This window comes from Oncorhynchus gorbuscha, linkage group LG09, assembly GCF_021184085.1.
Source record: "Oncorhynchus gorbuscha isolate QuinsamMale2020 ecotype Even-year linkage group LG09, OgorEven_v1.0, whole genome shotgun sequence".
NCBI lineage: Eukaryota > Metazoa > Chordata > Actinopteri > Salmoniformes > Salmonidae > Oncorhynchus > Oncorhynchus gorbuscha.
In genome coordinates this window covers 98,893,062-98,905,537 of record NC_060181.1, presented here as the reverse complement: position 1 = coordinate 98,905,537, position 12,476 = coordinate 98,893,062, and the positions used below count along the sequence as shown (strand labels likewise).

Sequence of the window (12,476 nt, the reverse complement as noted above, 5' to 3'; positions counted from 1 at the left end):
GAGGTCAAGGAAGTGAATGGGCCAGAGTGTCATGGGATATATATTTCAAAGAGGAATTCTCTCTCCCAATCACGATACACCGTTTAGGAGAAGCCAGCTGATGGTTTTGTTTTTGACCGGTGCTGACAGGACTAAGCCAAACTAACCTCTTCGGCGCCCGGTACACTCACCGAGATAACAAGGAGATGTAGGAGTTTAACTAGAACCTGTTGAGACTTACTCAAGAGGAAACACGGCATGCAAATGTCTCAGAGAGACATATGATTGGGACTTCTTCATGGAGCAGATTTAAAGACAGATTACACTATACTCTCTCTACATGGAAGTGGTTAGTTACAGTTTGAAATTGACACACCCAGCCATCATCATATCTCAATATGCAGGTGATGGCTGGGTATGTAGTGAGTGTTTTGATTAGGTTTCATTACGTACCCACAGCTTATATAAAAGTGGATCAATTATATATCTGATGGCTTTTCCTTCTTGTTCCAGGGGAAGCCAGTAATCCCGAAGGACCCCCAACCAACATGGAACAATGTGAATTAGTCCAAACGGTAGGATCTGATGGACAAACTGTCCTGTCTGGTGGCCAGAGACACAGACAGGGACCTGAACCTTCCAGGAACAGAACTACAGGGAAACAGGTGATCCAATGTTTTTAATGAGCTGTTTTTGATTTTGTGAATTCTATGGTTTTTACTAGATAGTTATACTAGATAGTTATACTAGATAGTTATACTAGATAGTTATACTAGATAGTTATACTTATAGTTACTTACTAGATAGTTATACTAGATAGTTATACTTATAGTTACTTACTAGATAGTTATACTTATAGTTTTTCATGTTGTCTGTCTGTAATTTTTTTGTAATGACTTGGTGCTGCCTATCTTGGCCAGGGCGCTCTTGAAAAAGAGATTTAAAATCTCAATGAGCCCTTCCTGGTTAAGTAAAGGTTTAATAACTGATGAATATAAATAATACACTGATCTAATACACTGATCTAATACACTGATCTAATACACTGATCTAATACACTGATCTAATACACTGATCTAATACACTGAGTCTGGTATAATACACTGGTCTAATACACTGAGTCTGGTCTAATACACTGGTCTAATACACTTAGTCTGGTATAATACACTGGTCTAATACACTGAGTCTGATCTAATACACTGAGTCTGATCTGATACACGGATCTAGTACACTGGTCTAATACACTGATCTAATACACTGATCTAATACACTGAGTCTGGTATAATACACTGATCTAATACACTGATCTAATACACTGGTCTAATACACTGATCTAATACACTGAGTCTGGTATAATACACTGATCTAATACACTGGTCTAATACACTGGTCTAATACACTGATCTAATACACTGATCTAATACACTGAGTCTGGTATAATACACTGATCTAATACACTGAGTCTGGTATAATACACTGGTCTAATACACTGAGTCTGGTATAATACACTGGTCTAATACACTGAGTCTGATCTAATACACTGATCTAATACACTGAGTCTGGTATAATACACTGGTCTAATACACTGAGTCTGATCTAATACACTGATCTAATACACTGATCTAATACACTGATCTAATACACTGATCTAATACACTGAGTCTGGTATAATACACTGGTCTAATACACTGAGTCTGGTATAATACACTGGTCTAATACACTGAGTCTGGTATAATACACTGGTCTAATACACTGAGTCTGATCTAATACACTGATCTAATACACTGAGTCTGGTATAATACACTGGTCTAATACACTGAGTCTGATCTAATACACTGATCTAATACACTGAGTCTGGTATAATACACTGGTCTAATACACTGAGTCTGATCTAATACACTGATCTAATACACTTAGTCTGGTATAATACACTGGTCTAATACACTGAGTCTGATCTAATACACTGGTCTAATACACTGAGTCTGATCTAATACACTGAGTCTGATATAATACACTGATCTAATACACTGATCTAATACACTGGTCTAATACACTGAGTCTGGTATAATACACTGGTCTAATACACTTAGTCTGGTATAATACACTCAGTCTGATCTAATACACTGGTCTAATACACTGAGTCTGGTATAATACACTGGTCTAATACACTGAGTCTGATCTAATACACTTAGTCTGATCTAATACACTTAGTCTGATCTAATACACTGAGTCTGATATAATACACTGATCTAATACACTTAGTCTGGGATAATACACTGAGTCTGATCTAATACACTGGTCTAATACACTGAGTCTGGTATAATACACTGGTCTAATACATTTAGTCTGATCTAATACACTGAGTCTGATATAATACACTGGTCTAATACACTGAGTCTGATCTAATACACTGATCTAATACACTTAGTCTGGTATAATACACTGGTCTAATACACTGAGTCTGATCTAATACACTTAGTCTGGTATAATACACTGGTCTAATACACTGAGTCTGGTATAATACACTGAGTCTGATATAATACACTGATCTAATACACTGATCTAATACACTTAGTCTGGTCTAATACACTGGTCTAATACACTGAGTCTGATCTAATACACTTAGTCTGATCTAATACACTGAGTCTGATCTAATACACTGAGTCTGATCTAATACACTGAGTCTGATCTAATACACTGAGTCTGATCTAATACACTTAGTCTGATCTAATACACTTAGTCTGGTCTAATGCACTTAGTCTGATCTAATACACTGGTCTAATACACTTAGTCTGATCTAATACACTGAGTCTGATCTAATACACTGGTCTAATACACTTAGTCTGGTATAATACACTGGTCTAATACACTGAGTCTGATCTAATACACTGAGTCTGATCTAATACACTGAGTCTGATATAATACACTGATTTAATACACTGATCTAATACACTGATCTAATACACTTAGTCTGGTATAATACACTGGTCTAATACACTGAGTCTGATCTAATACACTGAGTCTGATCTAATACACTGAGTCTGATCTAATACACTGAGTCTGATCTAATACACTGGTCTAATACACTTAGTCTGGTATAATACACTGGTCTAATACACTGAGTCTGATCTAATACACTGAGTCTGATCTAATACACTGAGTCTGATCTAATACACTGAGTCTGATATAATACACTGAGTCTGATATAATACACTGATTTAATACACTGATCTAATACACTGATCTAATACACTTAGTCTGGTATAATACACTGGTCTAATACACTGAGTCTGATCTAATACACTGATCTAATACACTGATCTAATACACTGATCTAATACACTGATCTAATACACTGATCTAATACACTGAGTCTAAATACACTGAGTCTGGTATAATACACTGGTCTAATACACTGAGTCTGGTATAATACACTGGTCTAATACACTGAGTCTGGTATAATACACTGGTCTAATACACTGAGTCTGATCTAATACACTGATCTAATACACTGACTCTGGTATAATACACTGGTCTAATACACTGAGTCTGATCTAATACACTGATCTAATACACTGAGTCTGGTATAATACACTGGTCTAATACACTGAGTCTGGTATAATACACTGAGTCTGATCTAATACACTGGTCTAATACACTGAGTCTGGTATAATACACTGGTCTAATACACTGAGTCTGATCTAATACACTGAGTCTGATATAATACACTGGTCTAATACACTGAGTCTGATCTAATACACTGATCTAATACACTTAGTCTGGTATAATACACTGGTCTAATACACTGAGTCTGATCTAATACACTTAGTCTGGTATAATACACTGGTCTAATACACTGAGTCTGGTATAATACACTGAGTCTGATATAATACACTGATCTAATACACTGATCTAATACACTTAGTCTGGTCTAATACACTGGTCTAATACACTGAGTCTGATCTAATACACTTAGTCTGATCTAATACACTGAGTCTGATCTAATACACTGAGTCTGATCTAATACACTGAGTCTGATCTAATACACTGAGTCTGATCTAATACACTTAGTCTGGTATAATACACTTAGTCTGATCTAATACACTTAGTCTGATCTAATACACTTAGTCTGATCTAATACACTTAGTCTGATCTAATGCACTGGTCTAATACACTTAGTCTGATCTAATACACTGAGTCTGATCTAATACACTGGTCTAATACACTTAGTCTGGTATAATACACTGGTCTAATACACTGAGTCTGATCTAATACACTGAGTCTGATCTAATACACTGAGTCTGATATAATACACTGATTTAATACACTGATCTAATACACTGATCTAATACACTTAGTCTGGTATAATACACTGGTCTAATACACTGAGTCTGATCTAATACACTGAGTCTGATCTAATACACTGAGTCTGATCTAATACACTGGTCTAATACACTTAGTCTGGTATAATACACTGGTCTAATACACTGAGTCTGATCTAATACACTGAGTCTGATCTAATACACTGAGTCTGATCTAATACACTGATCTAATACACTTAGTCTGGTATAATACACTGGTCTAATACACTGAGTCTGATCTAATACACTTAGTCTGGTATAATACACTGGTCTAATACACTGAGTCTGGTATAATACACTGAGTCTGATATAATACACTGATCTAATACACTGATCTAATACACTTAGTCTGGTCTAATACACTGGTCTAATACACTGAGTCTGATCTAATACACTTAGTCTGATCTAATACACTGAGTCTGATCTAATACACTGAGTCTGATCTAATACACTGAGTCTGATCTAATACACTGAGTCTGATCTAATACACTTAGTCTGATCTAATACACTTAGTCTGATCTAATACACTTAGTCTGATCTAATACACTGGTCTAATACACTTAGTCTGATCTAATACACTGAGTCTGATCTAATACACTGGTCTAATACACTTAGTCTGGTATAATACACTGGTCTAATACACTGAGTCTGATCTAATACACTGAGTCTGATCTAATACACTGAGTCTGATCTAATACACTGAGTCTGATCTAATACACTGAGTCTGATCTAATACACTTAGTCTGATCTAATACACTTAGTCTGGTCTAATGCACTTAGTCTGATCTAATACACTGGTCTAATACACTTAGTCTGATCTAATACACTGAGTCTGATCTAATACACTGGTCTAATACACTTAGTCTGGTATAATACACTGGTCTAATACACTGAGTCTGATCTAATACACTGAGTCTGATCTAATACACTGAGTCTGATATAATACACTGATTTAATACACTGATCTAATACACTGATCTAATACACTTAGTCTGGTATAATACACTGGTCTAATACACTGAGTCTGATCTAATACACTGAGTCTGATCTAATACACTGAGTCTGATCTAATACACTGGTCTAATACACTTAGTCTGGTATAATACACTGGTCTAATACACTGAGTCTGATCTAATACACTGAGTCTGATCTAATACACTGAGTCTGATCTAATACACTGAGTCTGATATAATACACTGAGTCTGATATAATACACTGATTTAATACACTGATCTAATACACTGATCTAATACACTGATCTAATACACTGATCTAATACACTGATCTAATACACTGAGTCTGGTATAATACACTGAGTCTGGTATAATACACTGGTCTAATACACTGAGTCTGGTATAATACACTGGTCTAATACACTGAGTCTGGTATAATACACTGGTCTAATACACTGAGTCTGATCTAATACACTGATCTAATACACTGATCTAATACACTGATCTAATACACTGATCTAATACACTGATCTAATACACTGAGTCTGGTATAATACACTGAGTCTGGTAAATACACTGGTCTAATACACTGAGTCTGGTATAATACACTGGTCTAATACACTGAGTCTGGTATAATACACTGGTCTAATACACTGAGTCTGATCTAATACACTGATCTAATACACTGACTCTGGTATAATACACTGGTCTAATACACTGAGTCTGATCTAATACACTGATCTAATACACTGATCTAATACACTGAGTCTGGTATAATACACTGGTCTAATACACTGAGTCTGATCTAATACACTGATCTAATACACTTAGTCTGGTATAATACACTGGTCTAATACACTGAGTCTGATCTAATACACTGGTCTAATACACTGAGTCTGATCTAATACACTGAGTCTGATATAATACACTGATCTAATACACTGATCTAATACACTGGTCTAATACACTGAGTCTGGTATAATACACTGGTCTAATACACTTAGTCTGGTATAATACACTGGTCTAATACACTGAGTCTGATCTAATACACTGGTCTAATACACTGAGTCTGGTATAATACACTGGTCTAATACACTGAGTCTGATCTAATACACTTAGTCTGATCTAATACACTTAGTCTGATCTAATACACTGAGTCTGATATAATACACTGATCTAATACACTTAGTCTGGTATAATACACTGAGTCTGATCTAATACACTGGTCTAATACACTGAGTCTGGTATAATACACTGGTCTAATACACTGAGTCTGATCTAATACACTGAGTCTGATATAATACACTGGTCTAATACACTGAGTCTGATCTAATACACTGATCTAATACACTTAGTCTGGTATAATACACTGGTCTAATACACTGAGTCTGATCTAATACACTGAGTCTGATCTAATACACTGAGTCTGATCTAATACACTGGTCTAATACACTTAGTCTGGTATAATACACTGGTCTAATACACTGAGTCTGATCTAATACACTGAGTCTGATCTAATACACTGAGTCTGATCTAATACACTGATCTAATACACTTAGTCTGGTATAATACACTGGTCTAATACACTGAGTCTGATCTAATACACTTAGTCTGGTATAATACACTGGTCTAATACACTGAGTCTGGTATAATACACTGAGTCTGATATAATACACTGATCTAATACACTGATCTAATACACTTAGTCTGGTCTAATACACTGGTCTAATACACTGAGTCTGATCTAATACACTTAGTCTGATCTAATACACTGAGTCTGATCTAATACACTGAGTCTGATCTAATACACTGAGTCTGATCTAATACACTGAGTCTGATCTAATACACTTAGTCTGATCTAATACACTTAGTCTGGTCTAATGCACTTAGTCTGATCTAATACACTGGTCTAATACACTTAGTCTGATCTAATACACTGAGTCTGATCTAATACACTGGTCTAATACACTTAGTCTGGTATAATACACTGGTCTAATACACTGAGTCTGATCTAATACACTGAGTCTGATCTAATACACTGAGTCTGATCTAATACACTGAGTCTGATCTAATACACTGAGTCTGATCTAATACACTTAGTCTGATCTAATACACTTAGTCTGGTCTAATGCACTTAGTCTGATCTAATACACTGATCTAATACACTTAGTCTGATCTAATACACTGAGTCTGATCTAATACACTGGTCTAATACACTTAGTCTGGTATAATACACTGGTCTAATACACTGAGTCTGATCTAATACACTGAGTCTGATCTAATACACTGAGTCTGATATAATACACTGATTTAATACACTGATCTAATACACTGATCTAATACACTTAGTCTGGTATAATACACTGGTCTAATACACTGAGTCTGATCTAATACACTGAGTCTGATCTAATACACTGAGTCTGATCTAATACACTGAATACACTTAGTCTGGTATAATACACTGGTCTAATACACTGAGTCTGATCTAATACACTGAGTCTGATCTAATACACTGAGTCTGATCTAATACACTGAGTCTGATATAATACACTGAGTCTGATATAATACACTGAGTCTGATATAATACACTGATTTAATACACTGATCTAATACACTGATCTAATACACTGATCTAATACACTGATCTAATACACTGATCTAATACACTGAGTCTGGTATAATACACTGAGTCTGGTATAATACACTGGTCTAATACACTGAGTCTGGTATAATACACTGGTCTAATACACTGAGTCTGGTATAATACACTGGTCTAATACACTGAGTCTGATCTAATACACTGATCTAATACACTGATCTAATACACTGATCTAATACACTGATCTAATACACTGATCTAATACACTGAGTCTGGTATAATACACTGAGTCTGGTATAATACACTGGTCTAATACACTGAGTCTGGTATAATACACTGGTCTAATACACTGAGTCTGGTATAATACACTGGTCTAATACACTGAGTCTGATCTAATACACTGATCTAATACACTGACTCTGGTATAATACACTGGTCTAATACACTGAGTCTGATCTAATACACTGATCTAATACACTGAGTCTGGTATAATACACTGGTCTAATACACTGAGTCTGATCTAATACACTGATCTAATACACTTAGTCTGGTATAATACACTGGTCTAATACACTGAGTCTGATCTAATACACTGGTCTAATACACTGAGTCTGATCTAATACACTGAGTCTGATATAATACACTGATCTAATACACTGATCTAATACACTGGTCTAATACACTGAGTCTGGTATAATACACTGGTCTAATACACTTAGTCTGGTATAATACACTGGTCTAATACACTGAGTCTGATCTAATACACTGGTCTAATACACTGAGTCTGGTATAATACACTGGTCTAATACACTGAGTCTGATCTAATACACTTAGTCTGATCTAATACACTTAGTCTGATCTAATACACTGAGTCTGGTATAATACACTGGTCTAATACACTTAGTCTGGTATAATACACTGAGTCTGAATACACTGGTCTAATACACTGAGTCTGGTATAATACACTGGTCTAATACACTGAGTCTGATCTAATACACTGAGTCTGATATAATACACTGGTCTAATACACTGAGTCTGATCTAATACACTGATCTAATACACTTAGTCTGGTATAATACACTGGTCTAATACACTGAGTCTGATCTAATACACTTAGTCTGGTATAATACACTGGTCTAATACACTGAGTCTGATCTAATACACTGGTCTAATACACTGAGTCTGATCTAATACACTGAGTCTGATATAATACACTGATCTAATACACTGATCTAATACACTGGTCTAATACACTGAGTCTGGTATAATACACTGGTCTAATACACTTAGTCTGGTATAATACACTCAGTCTGATCTAATACACTGGTCTAATACACTGAGTCTGGTATAATACACTGGTCTAATACACTGAGTCTGATCTAATACACTTAGTCTGATCTAATACACTTAGTCTGATCTAATACACTGAGTCTGATATAATACACTGATCTAATACACTTAGTCTGGTATAATACACTGAGTCTGATCTAATACACTGGTCTAATACACTGAGTCTGGTATAATACACTGGTCTAATACACTGAGTCTGATCTAATACACTGAGTCTGATATAATACACTGGTCTAATACACTGAGTCTGATCTAATACACTGATCTAATACACTTAGTCTGGTATAATACACTGGTCTAATACACTGAGTCTGATCTAATACACTTAGTCTGGTATAATACACTGGTCTAATACACTGAGTCTGATCTAATACACTGGTCTAATACACTGAGTCTGATCTAATACACTGAGTCTGATATAATACACTGATCTAATACACTGATCTAATACACTGGTCTAATACACTGAGTCTGGTATAATACACTGGTCTAATACACTTAGTCTGGTATAATACACTGGTCTGATCTAATACACTGGTCTAATACACTGAGTCTGGTATAATACACTGGTCTAATACACTGAGTCTGATCTAATACACTTAGTCTGATCTAATACACTTAGTCTGATCTAATACACTGAGTCTGATATAATACACTGATCTAATACACTTAGTCTGGTATAATACACTGAGTCTGATCTAATACACTGGTCTAATACACTGAGTCTGGTATAATACACTGGTCTAATACACTGAGTCTGATCTAATACACTGAGTCTGATATAATACACTGGTCTAATACACTGAGTCTGATCTAATACACTGATCTAATACACTTAGTCTGGTATAATACACTGGTCTAATACACTGAGTCTGATCTAATACACTTAGTCTGGTCTAATACACTGGTCTAATACACTGAGTCTGATCTAATACACTTAGTCTGATCTAATACACTGAGTCTGATCTAATACACTGAGTCTGATCTAATACACTGAGTCTGATCTAATACACTGAGTCTGATCTAATACACTTAGTCTGGTATAATACACTGTCTGATCTAATACACTAGTCTGATCTAATACACTTAGTCTGATCTAATACACTTAGTCTGGTCTAATGCACAGTCTGGTCTAATCACTGGTCTAATACACTTAGTCTGATCTAATACACTGAGTCTGATCTAATACACTGGTCTAATACACTTAGTCTGGTATAATACACTGGTCTAATACACTGAGTCTGATCTAATACACTGAGTCTGATCTAATACACTGAGTCTGATAAATACACTGATTTAATACACTGATCTAATACTAATACACTGATCTAATACACTTAGTCTGGTATAATACACTGGTCTAATACACTGAGTCTGATCTAATACACTGAGTCTGATCTAATACACTGAGTCTGATCTAATACACTGAGTCTGATCTAATACACTGGTCTAATACACTTAGTCTGGTATAATACACTGGTCTAATACACTGAGTCTGATCTAATACACTGAGTCTGATCTAATACACTGAGTCTGATCTAATACACTGAGTCTGATCTAATACACTGAGTCTGATATAATACACTGATTTAATACACTGATCTAATACACTGATCTAATACACTGATCTAATACACTGATCTAATACACTGAGTCTGGTATAATACACTGAGTCTGGTATAATACACTGGTCTAATACACTGAGTCTGGTATAATACACTGGTCTAATACACTGAGTCTGATCTAATACACTGATCTAATACACTGATCTAATACACTGATCTAATACACTGATCTAATACACTGGTCTAATACACTGGTCTAATACACTGAGTCTGGTATAATACACTGGTCTAATACACTGAGTCTGATCTAATACACTGATCTAATACACTGACTCTGGTATAATACACTGGTCTAATACACTGAGTCTGATCTAATACACTGATCTAATACACTGAGTCTGGTATAATACACTGGTCTAATACACTGAGTCTGATCTAATACACTGATCTAATACACTTAGTCTGGTATAATACACTGGTCTAATACACTGAGTCTGATCTAATACACTGGTCTAATACACTGAGTCTGATATAATACACTGATCTAATACACTGATCTAATACACTGGTCTAATACACTGAGTCTGGTATAATACACTGGTCTAATACACTTAGTCTGGTATAATACACTCAGTCTGATCTAATACACTGGTCTAATACACTGAGTCTGGTATAATACACTGGTCTAATACACTGAGTCTGATCTAATACACTTAGTCTGATCTAATACACTTAGTCTGATCTAATACACTGAGTCTGATCTAATACACTGGTCTAATACACTGAGTCTGGTATAATACACTGGTCTAATACACTGAGTCTGATCTAATACACTGAGTCTGATATAATACACTGGTCTAATACACTGAGTCTGATCTAATACACTGATCTAATACACTTAGTCTGGTATAATACACTGGTCTAATACACTGAGTCTGATCTAATACACTTAGTCTGGTATAATACACTGGTCTAATACACTGAGTCTGGTATAATACACTGAGTCTGATATAATACACTGATCTAATACACTGATCTAATACACTTAGTCTGGTCTAATACACTGGTCTAATACACTGAGTCTGATCTAATACACTTAGTCTGATCTAATACACTGAGTCTGATCTAATACACTGAGTCTGATCTAATACACTGAGTCTGATCTAATACACTTAGTCTGATCTAATACACTTAGTCTGATCTAATACACTTAGTCTGATCTAATACACTTAGTCTGATCTAATACACTTAGTCTGGTCTAATGCACTTAGTCTGATCTAATACACTGGTCTAATACACTTAGTCTGATCTAATACACTGAGTCTGATCTAATACACTGGTCTAATACACTTAGTCTGGTATAATACACTGGTCTAATACACTGAGTCTGATCTAATACACTGATCTAATACACTGATATAATACACTGATTTAATACACTGATCTAATACACTGATCTAATACACTTAGTCTGGTATAATACACTGGTCTAATACACTGAGTCTGATCTAATACACTGAGTCTGATCTAATACACTGAGTCTGATCTAATACACTGAGTCTGATCTAATACACTGGTCTAATACACTTAGTCTGGTATAATACACTGGTCTAATACACTGAGTCTGATCTAATACACTGAGTCTGATCTAATACACTGAGTCTGATAT

At 35.3% G+C, this 12,476-nt stretch overlaps 1 protein-coding gene across 2 annotated transcripts in view; it reads left to right on the top strand.

Annotated features, from left to right (window-relative positions):
• LOC124044309 (trichohyalin) overlaps positions 1-12,476 on the top strand; it is an 80,694-nt gene that overhangs the window by 24,589 nt on the left and 43,629 nt on the right. For both annotated transcript variants that reach the window (XM_046363963.1, XM_046363962.1), the window contains exon 5: positions 493-644. In XM_046363963.1, the coding sequence (XP_046219919.1) occupies positions 493-644 (152 nt within the window). The remainder of the gene's footprint in view (positions 1-492; positions 645-12,476) is intronic.